This window comes from Pelodiscus sinensis, chromosome 6, assembly GCF_052426305.1.
Source record: "Pelodiscus sinensis isolate ZL-2025 chromosome 6, ASM5242630v1, whole genome shotgun sequence".
NCBI lineage: Eukaryota > Metazoa > Chordata > Testudines > Trionychidae > Pelodiscus > Pelodiscus sinensis.
The window spans coordinates 71,148,997-71,176,975 of NC_143057.1; the positions used below are offsets into that span (position 1 = coordinate 71,148,997).

The 27,979-nt window shown below is 41.9% G+C and overlaps 1 protein-coding gene across 1 annotated transcript; it reads left to right on the forward strand.

Moving 5' to 3' along the window:
* RIOK2 (RIO kinase 2) lies at positions 1 to 27,113 on the forward strand. Its single transcript, XM_006130446.5, has 10 exons — positions 1 to 560; positions 2,048 to 2,186; positions 5,282 to 5,398; positions 6,931 to 7,106; positions 11,650 to 11,738; positions 13,436 to 13,627; positions 14,567 to 14,659; positions 15,549 to 16,076; positions 17,615 to 17,711; positions 26,834 to 27,113. Exons 1-10 carry the CDS (start codon positions 495 to 497, stop codon positions 26,993 to 26,995), a joined length of 1,659 nt encoding a protein of 552 aa, XP_006130508.1. The 5' UTR covers positions 1 to 494; the 3' UTR covers positions 26,996 to 27,113.
* Positions 27,114 to 27,979: the final 866 nt, after the last annotated feature.

Sequence of the window (27,979 nt, forward strand, 5' to 3'; positions counted from 1 at the left end):
CTTAGTTGAGGGCAGCGACAGGTGTCCGGGGCGGCGGTCTTTGGAGCTCATAGCCCGTGCATTGGTCAGTCACTGGAACTGAGCCTTTGATTTGAGGAACGAGCTACTTCTGTCTCGCAGAAGGACGCTTCTCCTAAGCAGCCGGTCCTGACAGAGACATAAACTCCTCATGGTGAAATAACCCAGATCTGAAAGAGTAGTCAGTGAATTCGGCCTGGCCCAAGACAATAACATGAGAAAGCGGAAATTATACTATGCGTCTGTCGCGAGGTTACGCGGACATTTAGCCGATCGGGCATATAAGTCTTTATGCAGCTGCTAGGACCTGAGCAATCGCTTGCACAGCTTGGCGGAAGTAACGTCGGTTTTTTTCCACTGCCCACGAGTGCGCATGCGCAGAGTGACGGGCCCGGGACACGGTGTTCCGAGGCTCGGCTCTTTGGTCCTGACAAGAACCATCTGTCGAGGCGGCCCGGGAGGAGCAGGGCGAGACCATGGGGCGGCTGAACGTGGTGATGCTCCGCTACCTCTCCCGCGACCACTTCAGGGTGCTGACGGCGGTAAGGGGCCACGCGGGCGGGCGAGGGGTAGGTCTGGGGCCGGGGAGCGCGGCAGGAAAGAGCCGGGACTCGGTTCGATCGGTGACAAGGGACGTACTGAGCGTGGGGCTAGTCCCTGCCGGGCTCGGGTGACAGCGGCGCGAGAGGTGCCCTGTAACCAGCTCCTGTCCGGGCGCCCGGGGGAGGGAGCTCGTGTAACTCCCTGCTGCTAGCTGGGTTCTCCCGGCTGAGTCAGCCGGGTCGTGTAAGGCTTGGGACGGGACCGACTACACTGTTAATATTCTGATGCGCGTTGTGCTGTAACTAGTCTCTCTCTTAGTCAACATTAATCTTTTTCTTCAAAAATCTTCTTATAATTTCAGTTCTACCTCTGATAGTAATAGGTGGACTGGCTTCTGGTGGCCATTGATTCTCTGACTATTGTATCATCACATCTTTCTTAGGGCAGGACTACCTGTGTGATTAAAATGCCAGTAGCCAGCTATGTCTGATGTCCTGTGGCATGCACCTTGTACCATCTGTACAATTGAAATGGCAGTAGAACTGTGGGAAATCTTCCAAATAATGTAACATGGATCTATCTATCTGAATTATTGTGTTGCACCCTTGCAGGGTGTGAGAAACAAAATAATTTTTCTGACCTGCAGGGTCTTCAGCTTCAGGCTGACTCTTAACTACCGCTCTGATTTTCCACTAGTAGGAGGAAACTTACAAGAAGCATTGTAACATAGAATCGTAGAGCTGAAAGAGACCTCAGGAGGTCATCAAATCCAGCCCCCTGCCCAATCCCAACTAAATCAACCCAGCCAGGGTTCTGTCAAGCTAAGACTTAAAAACCTTTAGGGGTGGAGATTCCACTACATCTCTAGGTAACCCATTCCAGTGCTTCACCACCTTCCTAGTGAAGTAGTTTTTCCTAATATCCAACCTAGACCTTTCCCACTGTAGCATGAGACCATTGCTCCTTGTTCTGCTATCCGTCATTACTATGAGCAGCCTTTCTCCATCCTCTTTGGAGCCTCCTTTCAGGAAGTTGAGGCTGCTGTCCCGAATAAGCAACAGAAAGGTTTTTGCACTTTTTTATCATGATCCCAGGGGATTATCCTACTGGGAAATTTAGCACATTTTTCTGGCCTGCCATATATCTCTACATCCCTCATATTGGCTTATAGGTCATGGTTTGTTTTCATGCTAGGTATGTTTCTATTGCATTTCTCAAGCTTGACATATATTAAAGGTCTATGTGACGTTCCCTAAACAAGAGATTCTCCATTTGCAGTATAGATTTTCTTTTCAAACAACTCTGTCACTACTGCTAGTCAAGCAAATTGAAAACTTGCGTTAAATTAAAAGAACTTTATGCAACACAATATATTTAGTTTTGTTTTCAGTGTATATGTGAAAAGTAAGTTTAGGCTTGATGTACAAAACTGTTATTTCATTATGTAGTTGTAAGGTTCATATATGTCTTTCATTTATTATTTCAGGTAGAGATGGGGATGAAGAATCATGAAATAGTCCCTGCTAGCTTGATTGCCTCCATAGCCAGCCTGAAACATGGTGGATGTAACAAAATTCTAAAAGAGTTGGTGAAACACAAACTCCTAGCTTATGAACGAACTAAAAGTGAGTTTGAATCCCCTATGGAAATCAGAGTTATTTTTCAGTTAATGTTCCTCAAGTGGATTTCCTGTAAATGCAGTCACTAAAAAATAGAGAAATTACCAGTTAAAACAACATTTGCATCTGTGTAAATGCCTTACCATCTGAATATAATACCAAAACATCCTTAGACTGTGCAACTGTACAATAAACTCCATGTTCATTCTAGAATAGTCATCCTGTGTGCACTAGCACTGTAAAATCTTATTTAATTGATTAACCAGTTAAGTGTGATGTTTAATCAGTTAACTAAGTAAAAGGGATTTGGGCGGGGTTGTGGAGAGCCCTTGTCAGTGTTGGGTCCCACGGTGCTGGAGCAACCCCTGCTCACGGTGGATGGGTAGCTGCTCCAGCACTCACTGGTTAACCAGCCAGTAAGCATCACCCATCAAGGGGATGCTTACGAGTTAACCATTTAACCTTTGTGTCCCTGAACACATCTAATTCTTCACAGTTACACTGAAATGCTAAACCTTGACCTCCACAATATGGATGTTAAAATATATGTATTTGTGTAAAAATGTAACCATTGAAAATTTTAGCAGTTTCACATTTACATCAAGGGTCACATAGGAACCAGTGCTTGTGGGGAGCCAGCTATTAAGCTGGCTTCCTGCATGCACCAACTCCTGCCTGTCCCCTGCCCCATGTTGCTGCCTCTGATGGTCTCTGTGGAAGCCTGTGTTTGTAGGGAGCCAGCTTTTACGTTCGCTCCCCAAGAATACTGGTTCCTGCCTGCCTCCCATGCTGCTGCTGCTGCTGCTGCTACCACCTCTGGTGGAGTCAGCGGGGGAGGGGGAACATGTAACCATGTGAATAACCTGATGAGCTAGGGCTTATCAGTTAACGATATACACGTGTATGGATTAACGTCCCTACTGCACAGTCCTGTTTCTCCATGTGATCTCTTTTTGACGCCTTGGAAACAAGGGGCTGTACAAAGATGAACTGTGTGTAGTTTACCAAGATACAAGTTGCCCTTGTAAGAATCATGAAGATAAGTCTTACTCTCTTTTTGGCAACTCTCTTCAAGTCAGTGGAGGAAAAGTTACCATAGGAGGAGCAGGACTGTCTATGCACAGCCAGTCATGGATAAGAGTGTTTTGCAAGGAGAGTGAAGTCTTGTCTACACTGAAAGATGTACCACTTTAACGATACTGATAGAAGCATATCCGCACAAAAAGGATTATTCTGTTTTAAAGTAAAGGTGCTTTATATTGGTAAAGCTTTTTTCTTCTGGAAAGAGAATGACTATACTGGTATGTCTTCTTTGTACTGGTATAAATTAATTAATTGTAGGGCTTTTACCAGTATAACTATTCTGATTTTAAAAAAAATCAAATCCCTAACAGAAATTGTTACACAGATCAAACTTTTAGATGTAGACCAGGTGTTAAGTCAGTCCACAGGATGTATAATGTTCAGTTTCAGTCTTGTTTAAGTGTAAATCTTGGCAGAACTTTACGATATGGTGCTGTTAAAATGTCTGCATAATACTAATATTTAGAGAATTCAGAGCAGTAAACATATACAGAACAGTAAATTTCCAATCCTGCATAAAACTTATTCATATAGGGTATGTCTACACTTGCACCCTACTTTGAACGAGGGATGCAAATGCAGGCATTCGAAATAGTCAATGAAGCGGGGATTTAAATATCCCGCGCTTCATTAGCATGATCAAAAAATGAGGAGTAACGTTAGTTTGAACCAAGGGGTTTGGTTCGAACTAACGTGTCCCAGCACGCACTTTCGCTTTCGAAACAGCTGGCATTTGGAGAAACGCGCCAAACGTTAGTTCTGATCATGCTAATGAAGCGCGGGATATTTAAATCCCCGCTTCATTGACTATTTCGAATGCCTGCATTTGTATCCCTTGTTCGAACTAGGGTGCAAGTATAGACATACCCATACTTATCTTTACACGCTACCAGTCGACTCAATTCAAGTAGATTAACTCCCAATGCATACATTTAAATTTAAACAAAAATTTATGCAGGATTAGCACCAACCCTAATAAGGATGAATTGTACTGGCATTTGGGATGCTTCATGTACTGAATCAGCGTTTGATTTTGATAAATAGAATTCTTATTGTTTAGATTTTTTTGAAAGACATTTTAAAATAATTTGTCAAAAAAGAGTGAATGGGGAAATATTAGATCTGGAATATTAGAATCTGGAAAAAACTAGCATTCATATTCTTTTTAAGAAACATAACAGAGAACTGTTAAAGTAATTGGATGGCATCACCGTGACAAGATTCCGCTCTGTCAACACTTGTCACCAAGTTTGATTGCTCTTTCCATAAGTTCTTTTCACTGGAGCAATGGATCTTTGATTTTCATGTGACAATAACAATCCTTCTATAATATGTTCATAACTTAACGCTATACTTTCCATATTTGTGTTTTTACAGTACAAAGCTGTAACAAATGTGAAGGAAATAATATATTTTTATATTGGCTAATATTTGCTGCAATAGTAGCAATTGTAAAAATACTCAGTGTTGAATGTTTTAACAATACTATCAGCAAATGTTTATCTAGGGTCAAAGGAAATCTTGTTTCTTATAGCAGTTATCTTGTTTCTCATATATATTGTAAATCCATACTTACCTTTGCAATAGGAGGAGAATAACCGATCTGTGAGCAATTAACAGTGTATTTGTTTCTGTTTCTTGACATCCCCTGTCCATATTACAAAAATATAAAAATTGACTTATTTTCATTCTGTGTAATAAATTCTGGAATCCTTGAACTTATATTCTTTACTGGCACACTTTTCAGTTCTCACCCTCCATTCCGTTTTTTCCTTTCTCACGATTTTTACTTTCTTCCCCATAGCCAACCAAATCTCATTATGTGAATACCTTGTTCACCACTGGTTTCATGTTGCTCACATCTCAGAACAAACTTTTCGTAAATTTTTCTTGACTAGAAAGGAGCCATTAAAGTTGAGAATTTTTTCACACTGCCTTGATAGCATTTAAAAAAACAAATATTCTAATGGTCGTGTATACATAATATTTCATGGAATTTGCTATCTTTTATTTTTTAGCTGTCCAGGGCTACCGATTAACTAATGGAGGGTATGATTTCCTTGCCTTGAAAACACTCTCATCTCGACAAGTTGTTAACTCTGTTGGAAACCAGATGGGGGTTGGCAAAGAATCAGGTAATTTTTAAAATATTTGAAAAACAAATGTGGCTGTTATATTAAACATTGGATTGTTTGCAAGTAATCCAATAAAGTTTCATCTCACTAAATAGTTCACTAATTTATCAGAAATTTGAACTACGCTGTCACTCTGTTTGAAATGCCATACCATGATGTCAGCAAAATTTGAATTTTTCTTCATTTTGGAATTGTAGTTAAATGGCATTTGTATTATTCTTGTTGATATTTTTTTATTTATTCATTTGAATTGTTTGTTTAAACATCTTGTAGAGAACTTTGAGGAACACTTAGGTGAAATTCTGGACATGTTGAAGTCAATGGGTATTTTGCCTTTGACTTTAGTGGACCAAGATTTCACACTTCTTTTTGACAAAATATGCCCCTTTATATTGTGTGGTGTGCTTTTTTTTCTTCTTGTTGTCTACTTCTTAACTATATATTTTAGAAATGTGTGTCTGTTAGTTTAAATGAAATGAAACAAAGCTTATTTGAGTTAAGGACTCAAGCAATGCTGGGTAAATCTTCTTGTGTATTAACAAAGAAAAATTTACATATGACTAGGATTTCTGTTTTCCAGAATTCCTTTTACACTAAGGATAAACACTAATTCTAGGCATGCAAACAATTCATTATATTCAAACTTATCAGCTGATTTTGGGTAGTTCTCTGCTGAGGTAGGTTGCTATGGCACAGTAAATTAGCAGACTACTATCTTGGTTGCTCTTAGCCTTGCATGGTATGTGGTGAGGTTATGAGGTAAAAAAGTGTAATGTTAGATGCCTTAGCTGAGAACTTTACTAAAGTATGAGGAAGTGCATTGCAGGACTGACTTGGAAAGATCAAGTATATCTCTGTAGATGCAGTGTTTGACTATGCATCAGTGCAGCAGGAAAACCAGTCCGAGCAACTAGAAGCGTTATTGAAACTTGCTCTAAGGAGTTATGTTCCCAACCATATTGGAAACATTTGTGATACATTAGAAGCATTTTGCGCATGTACACAACTTCCTTGTGGAAGACAGACCTCAGAAGGCCCCTTGTCCTATGTAATTCCAGCTCTTCATCTGGATCTGTTGAATTGTACCAGTGCCTTGTTATATCAAGGAGGATTGTTTCCAAACCTTGAAAGTAACCAGTAGAAACAGGTGGTATTGTCAACTGCTCATTATCACAGTGATACAGGTCAAACCAAAATTAAAACTAGTAGAATATTAAAAATAATTTTCAAGGAACTTTAGAACTAAAAGGACATTCATTTTTCAAATTTACAGGTGAGGTGCTGCCATTGCTAATATGCAGAAGAATCAGTAGATTGTAGTATGTTTTGCTTTTTGCAGTGGTGTAGGTAATGATTGAACAAAAAGTGATATGGAAAGTTAGTTGCTTTTTGCAGATGTTTCATAAATCAACCCGAGGTCAAGCCAGAAATTCAAGAGCAAGGAGCTGGAATGGTCATGGCAATTTTCACAAATGTTTAGTCCATTTGACACTCTCTCTCAGATGAATACAGTTATTTCTTATGTTTTACAGATATTTATATTGTAGCAAATGAAGAGGAGCAACAGCTTGCATTAAAACTGCATAGGCTTGGGAGAACCTCCTTTCGTAATCTAAAAAACAAGCGTGATTACCATAAGCACAGACACAAAATGTCTTGGCTTTATTTGTCCCGCCTGGCTGCCATGAAAGAATTTGCCTACATGAAGGTATTTTTAATCATGAAATGTAAATGTTCATGTTCAAAATGTGTAATCGTTACCATAATAGTGGAAATGGTGATGATGCAAGGAGTTTGTCAGATCTCTTCTTATGTAATTCATGTCTGTAATATAAAGAGGAATTCCATACATATTTCCAATAGGGACGTAAGCGACTAATCAAGTATCTGATACGCAAAAGCTTAGTCGACACACTATTCAACTAGTCACTTCCCTTCCTATCAGAAAGAGACAGCAAAGCAGGGGAAAGAGGAGTGGGTACTGGGGGGAGCCGGCTTAAAAGCTGGTTCCCTCCAGCTCCATGGGAGAGGGCACAGAACGCCGCCGCCGCCGCTGTGCCTAACTTTGAAATGTACAAGAGTCCCCACTGGGGCTGACTGACCTTGGGCTCCATGTGGACGCTTCCACTTTGAAATGTACAAGAGCCCCAGCAAGGGATCTTCCTAGTCGATAAGCACTTCCGCATTTCTCCTTTGAAATGTACAAGAGACCCCACTGTGACTTTTGTACATTTCAAAGAAGGAATGTAAAACTCCACGTGCAGCCCGGGGTCAGCGGGAAGTTCTGCTGACTCCAGGCTGCACGCGGGCATGCCAGCTTTGAAATGTACAAGAGTCCCCAGTGGGGGCTCTTGTACATTTCAAAGTAGAAGTGCCCGCATGGAGCCTGGGGACAATGGGGGACTCAGAGTCCCCTGTTGACCCAGGGCTCCAAGTGGCACTGCCATTTTGAAATGCCACGTGGAGTGGGGGGTCATCTTAGGACTCCCCAGTTGATCCCAGGCTCCGCCCATGGCATTTCCAAGGAACCTAGGAGGAGATTGGGGAGTCCCCAGCTGACCCCGGGCTCTGGTACTTTGAAATGCTGTGCGCGGAGCCCAGGATCAGCTAGGGAGTCCCCAGCTGACCCCAGGCTCCACGCAGTGCTGCCATTTTGAAGTACCCCTACTTCCCCACCCCTTTGCTGCCTCTTATCTCAGTGGTCCCCAACCTTTTGGGGCTGCCGGGGAACCGGGGGCGGCACCACACATGTGCCATGTGCCCGGGGCAGGGGCTGCACATGCCCTGGGCACCCGGGGCGCAAGAATGGCTTGGGCCGGCCCTGGTCACTAGGCGGGCACCACTTTGGGGACCACTGCTCTATCTGAAAGAGGCAGCGAGAGTGGGGAGAATCGACTCGTTGACTGGACTATCCGATAAGCATTTGCTTATTGGATAGTCAACTAGTCCTTAACATACTTAGTCTGCAGACCACAGGCGGTCCGTGGCTCAACCTCAGCCTCCCCTCACAGCTCCCCCATGCAGCAGGGAGCATGTGCTGCCACTGAAGTCTTTGGTTGCCACGCAGCTGGGAGGCTGCAACACTAGGTCCCAGCTTCCTGCTCGCAGGGCACGAGGGACGGGTGAAGAAAGCCCCGAACTTCCCCCTTCATGAGAAGAAAACTGAGTAGCAGCACAGGAGGGAGAAGGAAGCCAAATCCCTGGAGGCCCAGCAGCTGGGCAAGAAGACAGTGCAGTGCTGGTGCCAGGAGCTCTTCCGGCTCCACGTCATCCAGCTGCAGGTGAAGCTGTGGAAGGCCAAGCTGCTGCGCAGGCACCAAATGTGGCAGGTAAAGAAACGGGCCGAGTCTGCCAAGCCCCGGTTGCTGGGCAGGATCAGGTATGAAGAGCCTGACCTGGAGGTACAGCTGAGCACAGAGCTGACCGAGTCCCTCCAGATGCTGAAGCCTGACGGCAGCATCCTGCATAACTGGTTCAAGAGCTTGCAGAAAAGGAACTGATTGAGCCCAGGGAGTGAGCCAAGTTCAAGAGGAAATATCGACTGATGTTTGTGGAGAAGAGAGCCTTCCACTTAGTCATGTTGTAGAGCTGCCCACCTCCGACTCCTTATCCTGCCCAGCCCCAGTTGTTTTTTTTACCAAGCATCTTATTAAAGCCCAGGGCATCTCCTCTCAAAAATCAAAAACAAAAAAGACATCCTTGCCAGACCCAGCTCACTGCACACAGAACCGCTTGCTCTGCTTCTTGCTGTGAGATGGATCTGGCAGGAAAAGTTGAGGATTTCTTCACCCTGCCTTCTGAGCAGAAAGCCAGATCTAGTGCTCCAACCAGTGCAGGCACCCCCGCTGTGTGGGGAAGGCGGGGGAGGAGGGAATGAGCCTCTCCTCACCCAACACAGTGATGTGTTGTCCAGAGGCTTTTCTCGCTACTCCTATTGGCCAGCCAATGGGAGCAATGGAGATGCAAAGCCAGGTAACCGTTCCCCTTCATGCCCAGATCTCTGTATCCCAATCCCCCTCACTCCCCCACCTTCAGCCTCCAAGACACTACACCTCCAGCTTGCTCCTGTACCCTCCCTTCTGGCCAGATACCCTGCTCCCAGCCTGCTTCTGCACCCCACCTCCTGCCCAGATCCCACATCCCTATCCCTATCCCACTCACTGGAAGCCCTGCTCCGCACACTGAACACTTCATTTTTGTCCCCACCCTAGAGCCTAAGGTGGTCCACAAAATCCACTAACTTCGGAATCCCAAAAAAGTAAATCTGGCCTATGGGAAACCCTGAACCTTAGTCCTCCCTGTCCCTTCTCCTCCCCCTGTGGGGCTGGAGCACCAGAGGAGTGAGGTGTCTCAATTGGGGGCCACATCAGTGAGTGTTGGGGGGGTGGTTGGGGCATTTTTTACTTCTCCCTTATGGTCCCCAGATGACTTTTCTGTGGGTCAGTGGCCCCTGACCCAGAAAATGTTTCCCACCTTGTCATAAATAAAGAAAACATTGAAACCTTTTGTTTTGCACGTAAATTAATATTTTACTTTATTTAAAATGAAGTTTGATAAACTAACATTAGAAAGTTAAAACACTTAATCTATTCAGTAATTTAAATTAAATCATTTTCCCTAGCTACAGCACTAGCATAATGGCTCAAGTGTAATTATATAATTAATGGTGAGTTTCCATTAGCAACTGGTGATCCATGGAAAGTTTGAATTGAGCCAGATGGTCCACAGGCCAAAAAGTTTGAGAACCACTGATATATAGGGATAGAAAATGAACTTGTGATAAGGTCATGTGCATCAATTGAGTTGGCATCCAGAACGGCTCACAGTGGTGCCACAGACATTATGATCTTCTCTCATTTGACTATAATGTGGTTATGATGAACTTTCATTATTCAGGACAGTGATCTAGTGTGTCTATGGAAATGCAGAATGAATGAGATTAGCTAGACAGAATGGAATTGGCAAAAATTCAAAATGTGGAGTGTGTTTAGTTCTTGACACAGCATCCTCCAATTATTTGCTGCTGATTGTCCAGGCCACCGCACGAGGTCTGATTCCATTCTTTTCCTCTTGTTACATCTCAGTTTTCTCCAGCCCCAGGACAATGAAATTGTAAACAAGGTGGCAATAAATATATGTCCAGAATATCAGGTCTGGAGTATAAACTTTGCCATTTCATTCATCATACAGGAGTATTCCAGTCTCCGATCTTTATAATGAAACTTCTGCCATCATGTATCTTTTGGTAAAGAAGGTCCAAGCAAGCAATATGTTTTAGTATATGTAGGAAGTTACAGGATGGGAGTCTTCTGGGAAACAGTAAATCTGAAAAGGGTTTGGGGATCATAGTGAATAATCAGCTGAACATGAGCATGAATACAGTGCTATGGCCAAAAGGACTAATACAGTCCTGGGAATATTGAGTAGGAGTAGGAACACGATCTTACCTCTATATTTCTGAACGGTGCGATCGCTGCTGGAATAGCGTATCCCGTTCTGTTGTTAACAATTCAAGAAAAATGTTGATAAATGGGAGGAGGTTTCAGGGAAAGATGAGAATAATTAAAAGAATAGAAAGCATGCCCTAGAAGTATAGACTCAAAGAGCTCAATCTGTTTAGCTTAACAAACTGAAGGTTAAAGGATGACTTGATTACAGTCTGTTAGTACCTAGACAGGAAAGAAGTATTTAATTGTGGGCTCCCCAGGCTAGGAGAGAAAGGTCTAACTTTATCCAATTTCTGGAAGTTGAAACTAGACAAATCCAGACTGGAAATAATGCACAAATTTTTAATAAAGAGAATAATTATCCATGGTAACCATTCACCATAGGTTTTGGTAGATTCTCACTCACTGGACATTTTTAAATCAAGAATGGATCTTTTTCTGAACGAGATCCTCTACCTGTAGTTCAAACAGGAATTAATTCAGAGAAATTCTATGGGCCTGTGTTTATTCAGGTGTTCAAACTAGGTAATCACAGTGTTCCTTATGGCCTTATGAGCAATACATTTTTTTACTCAATTGTTTGATATGTCAAAATATTTATCATGGTATATCATACACATTACTCTTTTTGTTGCATTTTGTTACTGCACAATATTTGCTGGGTGCTGTACGTCAATATGAGTACATACACTCTCCCACTAAGAGTTTACAGTGTAATAATATATAGTATTTAATAATATATGAGAGCTTGCATGTTTGCTTTGGTATCCAGTACCACTAATTTTCTAACTCGTATCTTTCCAGGCTTTGCATGATAGAAAATTTCCTGTTCCAAAACCATTTGACTACAATAGACATGCAGTAGTAATGGAACTTGTTAGTGGTTACCCTCTGTAAGTACTGATGTTTGAAACATAAACCCCCATTGAAAGACTAAATTGAATACAGTAACTATGATTTTGGAAATCTGAATGGCTGAAAGTCACTTTAATTCAGTAGTGTAGGTAAAAATGATTGCTGAATGTTTATGCAGGAGACAATGGCTGTCCTTTTTTAGTCATAAAGGAGCTAACAGTGGCCCACCATTCTCCACGGAGTCAGCTGGTACTCTGTAGCCCAGTCTGACAATAGTAGCAGAGCAGTATTGGAATCTAGGTTAGTTGGGAGAGCAATTCCAGTTACATTCCCCTTCTTCCTGTCTTTTCTTCCTTCTCTATCCAAAAAGTATACTGTTGGTTTTTTTAAAACTGGATAATGCAGATTGGTAACATATTTTAAAACCTGAACATATCGTGTCATCTTGTTTCAGAAATTACATCTGATATTCCCCCGCCCCAAACAGTTTGTTTATGCACTTCATCAAAAACTGCAGGGGGGGAAAAATCTTAAGTCTCATTCATAGTATTGTATGGCCTTTCCTTGGCTTCAGTAGGGTGTGTGGTGTTGAGAGGGAGTTTGAGTGAAGGAGGGGGTTGTGACCAGGAACAGGGAAATTAGGGTACAAGGGGGTGCAGAGTCTGGTAGGAGGTTATGACCTGGGGCAAGGGGATTGGCTTGCAAGGTCTGAGAGGCTCTGTGTTTGAGAGGGGAGGCATAGTGTTTAGGTTGTGACTTGGGGCAGAGTAGTGGGGTATCAGGTGCAGGCCTTGGCCAGGAGGCAGTTACTTTAAGACAGAGGTGAGCAATCAGTTCTCCAAATCCCTAAATCTGGCCCACCACCATTCCACATCCCAGTGGGATCCTCAAGCACCTGCCACATACTTGCACACCATTTAGATTGGCTAGCTAAGGGGGGACGTGTGTCTCTGTGCACCGCACACTCCTTGAGGGGTTTGCCCTCCGTGAACTGCGTGCTCTGCAAACACAACCTTGGCAGCTCTCATTCACCAGTTTCCAGCTACTGGGAGCTGCCATATTGTGATGGGAGGTGGGGGCAAATGCATAAAGGCACCTCCTCTCAGGGCATGTGGTGCACAGAGAGCATATGGCCCGTGTAGCTGGCCTGCTTTGAGCAGCATGCTGAAGCGCGACAGACAAGGAACCTGCCTGAAGCTCCTGCTGGGCTGCAGGATGATGGTGGGTCTGAACCAGTGGTTTGGCAGGCAGGATGCGGCCTGTGGCCCATATTTTTGCCTATTTGCCTATTCATATGTTCTAACATGAAAAGGTGTAGGCTTCCAAAGTGAGCTATCTAATCAAAAAGGAATCAAAACCGAAGCTTAAATTAACTGAACAGTAATGAAAAGAAAATTCCTTTCACATTTTCAGCATGTCCTCCTGCCCCAGTCATGAAGTGAATTTTAGTGCAGATGGATATTTCATTTTTACAACAGGTGCATGGACACTAACACTACAAGCTTCACCACACTTTCCATCATTATTTTCCTATTCTGCTCTGGAGGAAGTATGACAAGGGATGAAAAAATAGTTTATTTTCCATACCTAGATACTCTTGAATCTCATAAGAAGTCAGCAAAACAAGAGTTCCAAATGTGGAGAGAGAGTGGAGTTTATATTGCAGTGGAGTTCTTGGGTTTTGCTTTAACTTCTCATTTTCTGATACTGTTAACATATTTGTTAATCATTTTAGGTGCCAAGTGCATCAAATAGAAGATCCTGCATCTGTGTATAGTGAGTTGATGGAACTAATTGTAAAACTAGCCAACCACGGTTTGATTCACGGAGATTTCAATGAATTCAATCTGTTATTGGATAGTGAGGATCAGGTCACCATGATTGATTTTCCACAGATGGTGTCAACATCTCATCCAAATGCTGAATGGTATATATTCAGTGTTACAGCATTTTTCAAACTCAGTTTGTAACTTATTAGCATGATTATTCATTTTTATGTACCATTCTTAACTTTCTTCTTGCAATGTGATCTTGTACAACAAACAATCTCACAAAAATATACTCAGTTTTATTTTTCTGTTGACAAATGTCAACATTTAGATTAAGTATCAGAGGGGTAGCCATGTTAGTCTGAATCTGCAAAAGCCACGAGGAGTCCTGTGGCACCTTGTAGACTAACTGAAGTGGCACCTTATAGACTAACTTCAGTTAGTCTATAATGTGCCACAGGACACCTTGCAACATTTAGATTGTACACGATTGGCTTTGCAGAGATTCTCCATAAGCTATGTCCTACTTGAATTGATTCTGTATGGTTCATTTTTGTGTCTTTGAATTTTCTGTTTTCAGCTATGTGGCAACTAATCATTTCTTAGTAAAATGGAAAGAAGACAATAGTGTGAATGTAAAAGCTGATTGCAGTGATTTCCTTTCCAGAGCAACTCTGGCCCTCAACTAAAAGGAAATGATAAAGCTGGAAGAATACTCCATTTTCTAAAATTCACATTAAATGTAAAGATGTTCTTACATGTAAGAATTAGAGCACAAAAGCTATTGAAGCTGTGACAGTGACTAATGTGAAGTAGAACTTGACATGGTTAGAAACATACCAAAATACTTGTACAGTTTGTACCTCCCTAAACCAAACTCTGATCCAGCAACATCAGTGGCCCACAAAGCCCAGGGACAGAGAGGAGCTTGGGCCCCGGTGGGGCTGGGAGGCCAGTGGCAGGGAACCTCCCCGGTCTGGCAAATCCCCCCCTCATTCTAGACTACTCGGGTCCCAAGGGTGCTGGACTAGGGAGGTCCAACCTGTAGGCCTAGAGCTTTAATTCTGTGCAAAAAAAATCTGTTTTTTTTTTTCCAGGTATTTTGACAGAGATGTTAAATGTATTAGAGACTTTTTTAAGAAGCGCTTCGGCTATGAAAGTGAACTCTTCCCAACCTTCCAGGATATCAGGTCAGAGATACAACATGATTCAGGGGTCTTATATTGATTAATAAGGATGATGGGGTGCTTTCTTTATCAGGTTTATATTCTGAGAACATTGGCCAACGTGTTCACAACCATAGTTCCCACTAAGGTGCGCGCCTATACGGCCGCACACAAAATAATTTTCCCCTGCCCACAGCTCTGGAGAGCTGTGCAGCAGTACTCACGTGGCTGCTGGCTGCTCTGGCGGGCGAGGCTGGCTGAGACGGGATGGTGAGAGAGCCGCTGGGTCGAGGGATTGGGATCTGCCGTGACCGAGTGCCTGGGGATCGGAGAGGCCTGCTCCAGTGGCAGGGAGGGACCGGAGCCTGTTCTGGCAACTGGGGCTGGAAACAGACCTACAGCATGGCTGGGGGGATGGGGTCTGCTCCAGCAGCCGGGAACAGGACATGCCACATAGCTGGGGGAGGAGGGGTCTGCTCCGGTGGCTGGGAATGGGACCTGTGCATGGCGGAATGGGGTGAGGGCAGGAACGTGTAAGTTTAAAAAATTGGGTGCCATGGTGGCACACATCCAAACCAGCATACATGATCTCAATATTGGTGCACAAGGCACAACTCACTCCACTCATGGTTGGAAAATCTTAGAGGGGACAGTGCAACTGGTTTTCAGTTGTATGCTGTTAAATAATAATGAGCTCAATGAAGTGTTTTGCTGGAGAATTGGGGAGACCTCTCTCTCTTTTTTCCCCTATTCAGCAGGTGTAAGAGTGGGAGAACTTTCTTATACCTTTCTTAGTCCTTTAACAGTGGCAGTTTAATGATAGTGCACATTAGCAATCATTTAAAAAATTACTAAAATGATTTAACATGTTGAGGGGAACCTATTTATGCTTCAATTTTTTTATCTTCTCCAGGAGAGAGTGTTCTCTTGACATAGAGATTGCAGCCAGTGGCTACACAAAAGAAATGCAGGAGGATGATGAACTGCTTTACCCAGCAGGCCCTGATGAGGAGGATTATAAAACAGTGCTTGTAGACGATCTTGATGAGAAAGTAAATTTGTGTACCGCAGATGTAGAAAATAAAGGAAATTTCACGGATGAATTGGAAGACGATGCCAAAAACAAATCTTCTAAAGTTTTGGTCTGTAGCAGCAAAGACGTTGATATAGCTGACAGTGGTAAAAAAGCACAAAGTTTAGATATGACAGAGTTAAGTCATGTTTTAGAAGAAGCTGAAGGGCAAATGAATGCTGGGAAAGCAAATAGTAATGCAGAAAGTTCTGCAATTGATTTTTCTGAGGATGAAAAGAGAATTGAAAATACAACCAAAATTGAAGATCATGTAGGTCAAGGAGAAGACCCTGCTGACAAAGAATATGAAGATGAATGCCCTGATCTGGTCGACTTGCCATCATTGCACAGAGAATTCATGCCTTTCAGGTATAGAGTCGTTTTGACAGTTCTGGACGGCTTCCATTTATTTTTTGTTCACAGTAGATGAGATTCTTTCAAGTAGTTCAACATGCAGCCACCCGTGCTTAAATTGAAAATATATTTCTAATCCTAGAATGAACATGTACTGCTTTCCTTTTGACCAAATTCTAGGTTATCTCTTGGTGATTATTATTACGTTCATATATTTTTAGTGTGACCAATTCAGTTGTCTTGTTCCAGAGCACAAAATGTAATAACTAGACTTGGACATCTGAATTAGTTCCACTTATCTTCTGTAGCTAGTGTGCATTTTTCTATTGCATAAATATTTAACTTGTTTATACCAATGAAGAAGGAATTCATGTAGTTAAAATACTACTCCACAGTAACTTTTATGGTGCAGTTTGTAATTAAAACTTTGTTTCTTGAAGTTATTCTGGCTTTCAGTTCCTTGCTTATCCTTTTTAAAGATCATTAACTTAATTCATGAGCTATGTGCCAGCAAAGAAAAGAATAAGGTTGGTGTGGGTGTTGTTTAATGAGTTAGGGATATGAACAGGCTCACACAGGCTGAAAGCCAACAGCCCCATGAAAGGCTGCTGTTTAATCAGTTAATTGGTTAAATTTAACATTTAACCAGTTGACTAATTAAACAAGATTTTACATCCGTAGAATGAATAGTGCAAGCAGTAGCCCCTCTTCCCGTCTTCATCCCCCTCTCGCCCAGATAGTTTTGAAATAAATGATTTATTTGGGCAGCACAGCATATGCATTAGGAAAAATCTAATATTTAACTTGTTTTTCATGTAAGGTGCATTACTAGCGAGGGAATTACTAACATAGATACTTGTGTGCATCGCTTTTTTAAGCTAGGAAGTGTTGCCTTCATGGTTTGTTAGGATTTTTTCTTTGGCATGTAGGGAATTAGAGTGATGTTCTCATAAAAGTGAAAATGTCATTCTGCTGCAAGTCATATTGGTTTAATTGCTGACAATTTTTTTTAGTACTGTTGGCGTTGCAAAGACAATACAGTGATACAAAAAGCAAGACTGCTGAAGTCAGTCTTGCCTCGTCTACCAGCTAATTTCCCATTACCAAATCTCTTACTAATGGTGGATAATACTGGACTAGGCTCAGCTTAATTATCAAATCTCATGTTGGGTGTATTGGTATACAGCGATAAAGAAATTTTGATTTTTTTTTTTTACTTTTTTTACACATACACTAAAAAATTGAAATGGAGATCATTGAGCATAAAAATAAAATAACACTGTCACTTTTAGTTTTTTAGAACATTATTTTGTCATTGAATATAGTCTTGGCCATTGTATCATTATACAAATCAGATATAAAAAACTTTAGAGGATTTAAAATACCTGTCATGTTGAGTTCAAGTTAATATTTCAAAATGTAAATTTTCCATGTAATGCAACTATTAAATTATGTTAAAACTTTTCAGTCTGTAAAACTTCTTATGAGAATATGGTGGATTCGTAGTCTTGTCTTTTTGCTAAATGAAATAAAATCCAATGTATCTATTATAGAGATGAAGAGAGTATGATTCACGTGAATGAACACAGAACGAGAACCTTAAGTGCCACTTCCACCAGCAGTTTTAGGAGCTGTTCAACAATTCCTCAGGTAACTAATGTATACATGGTTTCAAGTGTACCTTTGTAGATTATTAAAATTGTAAGATGCTGATGTTTTGTTGTTAAAATTGTCTTCCAACTATAACTTGTGGATCAGTCCAAATTAATGTTGTGATTTCTGTGATTCCATGATCATGGAATTGTGTTCCAGAATCTAAGCTTTTCATGTTTTAGAAATCTGGACATATTTGCATTTTAAAAAAAAGCATTTAAAATAAATAAAAACCAAAGACGTTTTGTCTTCAGAAACTTCAGAAATCCTGAAACCTTACCTTCGAAGTACATGTGAACTGTTTCATGTTTCCTGGACTGGTGTTAACTCTGAAATTGAAAGACCACAATATTAAATGTTAATACCGTTAGGTATTTTGCTGTTAGTCATTGTAGGAGAAGTATCCAATTAATGGTTTATGATGTAATCCCAAATTGTCTTTGCCTCCTCAGATACAAGAGCTAAAGTTGTATTTTATCATGCTACTCAAATCTCTGGTTCTGCGGACAGCATGTTTGTGTTGTGTATTATCCGTACAAAACTGCACTATATTGACAATTGATAATGTAGCACAGCATTAAATAAAATGTTGCGTGGAAAAATATAGGGGATACTTAGATGCATTACTGATTTTCATATTTAATTTCGTAAAACATTCAATTTTTACAATTTAAATAAAATTGTCAAGACTTTCTGCTGTATTGGAATACTGCATAGTTTAGGGTCTTTATCACAGACTTTAAGTTCCATTTGCTTTAGTGTACACAGGGCCTTGAGTCCATTATCCTCTTGATTGTAGAGAGGCAGAAAATACAAAACAATTGTGTGACACTGTAAAGCATCGGGGGTAGCCGAGTTAGTCTGTACAGGATAAACTTAAAAAACAACAAATAGTCTGGTAGCACTTTAAAGACTAACAAAACATGTACGTGGTATCATGAGCTTTTGTGAGAATAGTCCACTTCTTCAGATAACCAGAGTTTGGATGTCTAGAAGTAAAGCATGTTTAACTTAACTTTAACTGTGCCTGCTGTTTAAATAGTGATAGAAATGTAGCCGTGTTAGTCCTGTTTTTTGTTTCAGCTACACCAGACTATATAGCACTTTAAAGACTAACAAGATGGTTTATTAGGTGATGAGCTTTCGTGGGCCAGACCCACTTCCTCAGATCAAATAGTGGAAGAAAATTGTCACAACCATATATATCAAAGGATACAATTAAAAAATGAACGCACATGAAAAGGACAAATCACATTTCAGAACAGAAGGAAGATGGGAGGAGGGAAGGTAAATGTCTGTGAGCTAATGATATTAGAGGTGATAATTGGGGGAAGCTATCTTTGTAATGGGTAAGATAATTGATGTCAAGTGGAATTGTGTTCTTCAGAAGCAATTTTTTTTGCCTCTAGCAACCTTAGATCTAAAGAGAGAACATGATGATGATGTTGGCAAATTTCTTCTTTTTATCATTATACATTTTCAGCAGGGAGAAATTTATATTATGTATGTTCATTTGTGCCAGACAACAAATGTATAGGCCTTGTTTATATATGATTTTTTTAATGCTGTTTTTTCAGTACAGTCCTACATTTCTACTCTTAGCCAGTAGAGACTAAGCATCAAAGATGGTGTATTTGCTGTCTCGGGTGAATGTTGCAATGTATTCCCAATCTTAAGAGGCTCTTTTATAGTGGGGATGACAACATGTAGACTATGTGATTAAGCCTGGATTTATCGGTTAATCTTGTTGAATACCTGCACTCCCCTCTCTTGCTACCTCTGTATCACAGTTAGCAAGGTGGGGGAAGCTGGTGCCTGGCTTAAAAGCCAGCTCCCCATGAGCACCTGTCCCTACCTCCATGCTGCTGCCTCTAATAGGCAGAAGTGTGGTGGGTGAGTGGAACAAGTTGGAGCTGATACACGCAGCAGTGGGGTGGGGAAGGCAGGAACTGGTGCTGGGGGTGGGGCATCCAATTAGTCGCTTCCCCCCCATGCTGCCTCTATAAGAGGCAATAAGGGGGGAAGCAGGAGTTGGTGCTGGCAGGGAGCCAGAATATCCATGGTCCTGTTGGATGAGGGATGTTGCTGGACTAGGGAATCCCGGATTACAGAGGTTCAACCTATAGTCATGATTTTTTCTGATACAAAACAAAAAATTATTTACACCTTTTTATCCAGCATATTCCAGTGTAAAAAGTAGTGCATTCAGCTAATTTAAGTGTCAAAATAGTTTATGCAATATTTGGTATCTGTAGGAAATCGCAGGGTATGACTTTGTGCAAAATAAAAAAACTCACTCTTCAAAATAGATAGTTGCTTGGAGTAAGAATTATCCCCTTTTATCGAAATATTGCTGTAAGTGCTAGGTGAGACTTCAGGATTAGAACCATGGGCTGATGGACAGCTATGACTGCTATATAGTAGTTCAGGAATTCCCTGGCAGAAAAGAGGGACTGACAACTTGACAGCCTCAGTCTTTATATTATTAGAAATGAATATGTAATCTTGCAGGTAGGATTCCAAAAAGAGAGAGGCACTATTGAATCCAGACCGGAGAAATGATTACAGAACTTGAGATTGAAAAACCACTTGGTGGCAGCAGCAACCTTAATATTGTAGTTTTCCAAACAAGCTATGTGTGTTCATGGAAGTACATTAGTGTTACAAAGTAAGACCTTTAATAAACCCAAGTCATCTGGGCCAATCCATGGGACAATAAGGGTTCAGAAATGTATATGTAAACAGCATTTACAAATTTTGGAGATTGTCTACTAAAGGGATAGTAAATTAATCAGTTACAGAAATTCCCAGCTATTTAATTACTATGACATGTACATCATACTGCACTCCCACAAATTTGACTAAGGATTTATTCAGAATGAGCCACCAGAGGAAAACTTAATTCTGCAAAATTTTAAAATAATAAAGCTTTGATCTTTTCAAAACACTAAACCTACTCATCTGCCCTTAATATGATTGAGATTTACTTGCTCAGTGCAAGTAGGCCTTTATAATACTGAGTCTATATTCACTTCTGTCTGACAAGGATTTTTCCCTGGTGATAGGATCTGAGAGGATGGTAAGGTCCCATGTTTTCCCATCTGCCTGGATCACTTAAGCACAAATTGTTAGGATCAGGTTTACATATTCAACATAGCATTTAGGATGTTAAAATGTTATTATTTGGCTAATCGTATAGTCGATACAATTTGTATTGACTATATGATTAGTTGATAAGTGCCTCTGCAGAGCCACAGCAGGGGTAGCTTCAGAGGAGCTGACTTGAGCCGGGACTGAGCAGTCCTGGCTAATGCTGGTTCCCAGAGCCACTGTGCTGCAGCTCTGCGTTTTAAAAGTAGTAAGAGCCACTGGGCTCTTACTACATTTAAAATGCAGAGGTTCAGCGATCAGTGCAAGCCCTTGGTCCCAGCTTGCACTGAGTCCAACAGCCCCTGTTCACGGCAGACAGGGCTGGCCATGGACAGAGGCTGTTGCCTGAGCAGTCCCTGTCTGCAGCCAGCCCTGGCTGCCACAAGCAGAGGTTGCTTGGTGGCAACAGCCCCCGTCCGCAACTCCTTCCTGCAGGGGTGTCCAAACTTTTTTCAAAGAGGGCCAGATTTGAAGAAGTGAACATGCGTGAGGGCCGTCCTCGCACTCTCAGCCCCAAGGCAGAGGGCCCGCAGGGTCGGAGGCGGGCGGAGAGCGCAGGGCATGCCGGCCTCACGGCGGCCCGGGGGCAGGGCGAACCCGCAGCCGAGCGGGGGAGCGGGGCTGTGGACGTGCCCTACAGGGCAGGCTCTAGGGCCGCGGAGGCCATGGGCGGCGGCGGCGCGGCCGAAAGCGGCGCGCTGGGCGCGCCAGTTCAAAAGAGCGCCGGGGAGCCAGGAGAGGGAGGAAGCGGGGGCCGTATTAAATTGGAACACGGGCCGCAATTGGCCCGCGGGCCGGACTTTGGACATGCCTGCCTTACTGGGACTCCTGCGGACAGGGATTGCTTCACAGCAACATCCCCTATTTTTCGCCCCTCTCCCCCAGTTGCCTCTGATAGAGGCTGGGGGGGGAGGGCTGGAGGCACCCTAGCGACAGTGCTGCGGGTGGAACCTGCTTTTAAGCTGGCTTCTCCCAGCACCGGCTCTCCTCTCTTCCCCCCTTCCTCTCCCCCCTCCCCTCGCCCCCGCTGCTTCTCCTAGAGGCAGCCGGGGGGAGGGGGGAGGAGCACTGCAGAGAGCATGGGGCGAGTGGGGACTGCTTGAGTCCTGTGAGCCCTGTGGGGCTTTTGTACATTTCTAAAGCAGAAGCGCCCGCAGTGGGAACCGACATTGGGCAAGGGACTGAAGCAGTCCCTGCTCGGCTGTTTCCCGCTTTGCCTCTGCCTTCCCTGCAAAGACAGTGGTAGGGGGAACCGGCTTTACCCCACCAGCTCCTGCTCCCTCCCTCACCCTCTTGCTGCCTCTCTCTGATAGAGACAGGAAGGGAGGGAAGTGACTAGTTGAGTCGACTATCCAATAAAAATTTGCTTATTAGATAGTCGACTACTCGCTTACATCCCTACATAGCATCTCAGTCACATTGGATATGATACATTTCTGTTATCTGACCAGGTATTTCCATTTAAACTCTCTCCTGTTATAAATCAAAGCTATAGTCAAATTGTAGCTTCTTCCTGTTTCATTATACTTCGTTTAGGACCAATTTTATAGGAACCTGGAATTAAAAAGATGTGGAAAAAGTATATGTGATGTTACAATTCACTTGTTGGATGTCAGTATTTATAAAGCAACAGGAAAAAAAGTTTCCATGGTTCCAGCTAGTTCACATCAGTTTGGTTGCTCATTTCCACATTCGACCTGCAAGAGAAGACTCTCTATCTGCAATGGAAACGTTTGATGTGTGTGTATGGTAATAAATAGATTTAATGTGTAATCTGCTTTTTAAAATTTAGTGTGCTGCTTTTTTTTTTAAGTGTTAATGCTCCAAAATTTCTCCCATCATTTTGTGCACATTGCCAGAAAAACCCCTCTACTATTTTAACCACCAGGGGGAGAAGTTTACGTTCAAATTTCTCTAAGCTACAAAATGTTAAATGGATTAGTCTGCACCCACACCCTCCACCCCCAAAAAAATTCAAGCACGAAGGGAAACAATAACTAAAAATAGTTTTATCCTATTTTTATCGAGAAAGTGAACTGCAGATTTGTTTGGGTTTTTTTCCAATCCTTGAGCTTTGAATGTGGAGTAACCTGAACAGAAAACAGGAATACTTAGCTTTTAACTTCCTTGTGAAGCCCTGGATTGAGTAAAGGACATCTTCTGAAGTTCAGTTCCTGCACAGAAGATATCCTAGCAAACCACTCTCTTGCTGACTGCGAAGTTACAAAAGGATCTCACAAAACTGAGTGATGAACAACAAAATGGCAGATGGAATTCTATAGTGATAGATGCAAAATAATGCAGGTTGGCGAACTTAATCCCAACTGTAAGTACAAAATGATGGCATTGAAATCAGCTGTTACCACTCAAAAAATTGGCATAGTTGTTGATAGTTTTCTGAACACACTCAGTGCACATCAGTAAACTAAACTAACTTTAAAACCATCTGGAATGGATAGCTAATAAGACAAGAAACTATCATAATGCTATTATATAAATCCATGATATGGCCCTTGAGTACTGCTTGCAAGTCTGGTCATCTCATCTTAAAAAAAGGGTATTAAACCTGGCAAAAGTACAGAGAAGGTCCACAAAAATTATTAGGGGTATGGAACAGCTTCCACATGAGGAGAATCAAAAACACTAAGGCTATGTCTACACTCGCGGCTTCTTGCACGAGTAATATGCAAATGAGGCTAAGCGTGGATTATCGCCAAGCCTCATTTGCATACCTAATGAGCCACCATTTTTTTCAGAAGAGGCTTTTGTGCAAGAAGGAGCGTCTACACTGCCCCTTCTTGTGCAAGGAAAAACCCTCTTGCGCAATGCTGTTACACCTCTTATTTTTCAGGAAAATAAGAGGGTTTTTCTTGCGCAAGAAGGAGCAGTGTAGACGCTCCTTCTTGCGCAAGAGCCTCTTCTGAAAAAAATAGTGGCTCATTAGGTATGCAAATGAGGCTCGGCGATATTCCACTTTTAGCCTCATTTGCATATTACTCGCGCAAGAAGCTGCGAGTGTAGACATATAGCCTAACTGTTCAGTGTAGAAAAGAGACTAAAGGGGATATATGATAGAGGTCTGTAAAACTATGAACGAAGTGGAGAAAGTAAATAAGGAAATGTGATTTACCCCATCACATAACACAAGATCCAGAGGTTATCCATTGTAATTAATAATGGGTTTAAAACAAATAAAAGGAAGTACTACTTCACACAATACACAGTTAACCTGTGGGACTTGTTCCCATGGGATGTGAAGGCCAAAAGTATAATGTTAAGAACAATTAGATAAGTTTATGGAAGTTAGATCCATCAATGGCTATTAGTCAGGAATGCAATCCTATGCTCTGGATATCCCTAAACCTCTGACTAACAGAAAGTGGATTACATGACGAGAGATGGATCTCTCAATACATTGTCCTATTCTCTTCATTCTCTCTGAAGTGTCAAAAGACAGGATACTGGGATAGATGGACCAACTAATTTTGTATTTCAGTGCTGTGTGTGTTTATTTTTCATGTTTTGTTACCTCCACATCATCCTTTATTGAGCTTTTTTGTAGAAAAGCCTTTGCATTCTTTTATACAATGCTGAGGTTGAAAGAAAAAGTTATGCTTCAATTGCAGGCTGTTTTCAGTTTATAAAATAGTTTGTTAAATGAAAAAATCTATATTCAGTTTTTGGATCGAACTGTGAAAATCGCAATAGAAGTAAATTTGTGCCAGTCCTGTAGCAGTTTACTTCTCTCTGTTCTGGCTTATTTCTGCTGCCTTCATGTTAGGGTGGATGAAAGACAAGGCCATGACATTCTCTACCCACACATCCAGGCCAGTTAATAAGTGATCTGTAGAGACTTTTCTCTCTTTCCACCCTCAAAGCGATCTTGCTTTTTGACCTTAATTGCTCCCTTAATAGCATCATAAAAGCCCTAAATTAGGAAATGCAAAGATTAAAGTTACAGTAATAATACTAACTTAGCTACATTTTATATTCTGTGGATTTTATGAAGTACATTTTATAATAAAAATAGTAAATGTATTTAGCTACACATTTAAAAGAACATACCACATGTGCAACACTACTAGGTTGATAGTGCTTTTGAGAAGTCAAGTCTGAGTTGCTGTTGGATTTTTGTTTTGGGGGGTAGCTACTCTACAGCACTACATCAGTGCAGCTGAAACATATCTGATGCAGTTGGCAGGAGAGCATTATGATCTGTCAAAGGAGGTGAGGCTGCAATATGCTCCCAAAACCTCAGCTGATGACTTGCTCAGGCATGATTTTTTTTAAATTCAGGTTGAACTCTCTAACCCAGCACACTCTGGTCTGGCATGATTTTAGCTAGCGGGATGTCAACTTAGCATGGGTGTGGCCAAGTTTGCCATGGTCCTGTAAAGTTTGTTTACAGCTACTTGTCTTGGCTCTGTGTTCTGTGTTGTTGTTTAGCGTTGATTTATCTCTAACAATCTTCTAAGAGTCTATACATCAGTGGAAACGTTGGCAATGCTGCTACACAATATTGACTTCCCTTTTGGTTTGGCAGATTGTCTGGTTTGGCACCAGTTAGGTCCCAAAGGTGCTGGACTAGAGAGGTTCAAGCTTTATAGTAACTTCTTGTTTAACCATTCCTTTTGTATTGATTAACTGTATTAGTCCCTTCTATGAGATCTGTGTCCTGTCTAGTGAGTTCATTAAATGAAACAAGTTAGCTGAATTGTGCTCATTCTCTACTACAGAGCATTTTGCAGCCTAAATCTCTACTATACTGTGTGTGTGAGAGAGTGAGAGATGTTGCCATCATGACAGCAAATAAGACCTAGTATGAATAACTGGATGGTATGTTTCAAAGTACTAGAAAACTCCTGCCATTTGAGGTAAATGGCAGTTACTGTTGCTATTACTGCTGTTACAGTGGCCATCTGTGGTTCAGGCTGTACAAGATACAAAAAAAGCCACAATTCCTTGCCTGTGGATTGTTGTAAGAGTATATCCCCTAGACCAGGGGTGTCCAAACTTTTTTCAAAGAGGGCCAGATTTGATGAAGTGAACATGCATGAGGGCCGACCATTTTGCCTGACATTCTTTGAACCATTAAAACTAAATACAAATTAACTATTTTATGCAAAGTTTATTGCAAATGTCATACTTTTCATTTCGTCACATGGATGACAAATCTAAACAGGTGTTAAATCACTCTGCCTTTCATATCTGAAGGCCAGATGAAAAAAAAAAATCCAGGAAGCTGAAATATATGTCAGGAACATTGTAAAGTACATTACATATTATTGGTAATAAAGGTTGTCTGTCAACTTTTAAGTTCAAAAAATATGAACAGGAACATAACACCAACTATACATGTTGTGTCCAAATATATTTATAACTGATTTAGACCAACTGACATTAACTGAGATTTTACAATGTATTCATCTCAATACACATGGATTCGTTGGGGGCCATAAAAGATAGATATTGCCAAATTACCTGGGGGGCCGTATTAAACCGGAACACGGGCCGCAATTGGCCCGCGGGCCGGACTTTGGACATGCCTGCCCTAGACTGTTAGGTATTGTGCTAACTATGTTAGAAGAACAGCTGAAGGAAGAATTTAAAATCACTTCTGCAAACAATACTTTTTATTTTTTTTCCTTTGTTAGTAGCAGTGGATAGTTTTGCTGTTTAAGCATCAGTCATTTCCACTTATATATATTTAGTTTGATCACTGCAGTGTAGGCTTAAAAAACAAGGGTGCCAGAAAATATAGCCACAAGCCAAGCACTTACAGTATCCCCAAAGTAACTTTTTTAATTTTAAAAAGGCATAAAGTCTCCAGGCACTGCTCGTCACCGTTTTTTATATCTGTGCATAAAGTGCTAGCCAGTGCAAAGCACTGTGTAAATATAAACAAGTATGTCCTAAAATGTTATATGTCGTACAAAAAATACTTATGGGTGTGGTTTAATTATTTTTAGGAATTGGTGAAACAGAAGATAAAACGTCAACTGACAAAACAACAGAAAGCTGCTCTGAGACGACGGTTACAAAAAGGAGAAGCAAATGTTTATACCAAACAGCGTCGAGAAAATATGTTAAATATTAAGTCAAGTTTGGATGCCGCTAGCTTCTGGGGCTAATGCATTATAACTTCCAATGGAATAGCAATACTCTTATCCATGATGCAGAGTATATACTTGCTTTTTTGGAAATTGGATTGCTTATATTTATAGTCAATAAATTTCCTCATGATTGTAATTTTGTCTTTTTGTTTTGTACAGTTTGGACCCCCCTGGTCCAGTGCCCTTGGGACCTGACTGGTCCCGAATGAAGGAATTTGCCAGATACGGGGAGGTCCCTTGCCACCAGGCTCCCAGGATACTGCCCCTCCCTCTGGCTGTCTCTGATCCACCCCCTCTGCCACTGGGTTCTAGCCTTCTGCTACAGGTCTTGGGTTCGGCATGCTGCCACCAGCCAGCAGGGGCTCTCCAGTGACAGAGCTCCCCAGCCACCATGGCGCCTCTGCCCTGCCCAGCCAAGGCTTCTCAGGGAGGGGGGTTCCATGGCTGCCCTGCATCTGTTCCACCCAGGGCTTCCTGGGGACTAGGCTCTACTGCTGACACGCCCCACCTAGGCTCCCCTAGGGCAGGGCTCCACAACTGCCCTGCTGCTGCACCAGGACGGAGCTCCATGAAGACAGGGCTCAAAGGTCCTACTGCTGTCCCACCTGCCCGGGTCTTCCTGGGGATGGGGTTCCACAACTGTCCCAATGCTGCCCTGCCTGGACAGGGCTCACTGGTCTGATGGTGGGGCTCCGCTCTGCTGGACTCTCTGACTGGCTCACATTCCCAGGCACTGAGGCACTCTGGTCCAGCAAACACCTGTGATCCTGTTGGATGTTGCCTAACCAGAGAATCCCAGATTTAAGAGGTTCAACCTGTAATTTTGAAATGGACTGTAAAACCTATGGTTTAAACCAGTTTTTAAATTAGGACTAGGTTAAGATAATTAAACTGGAGTAATGAGCTATAGTATCTTTTTACAGGCACATTTTACTGTGGCTGATTAGACTAAAAATTGTCCATTAGGTATTTCTTCTTAAAACATATGTTTGCAATGACAAG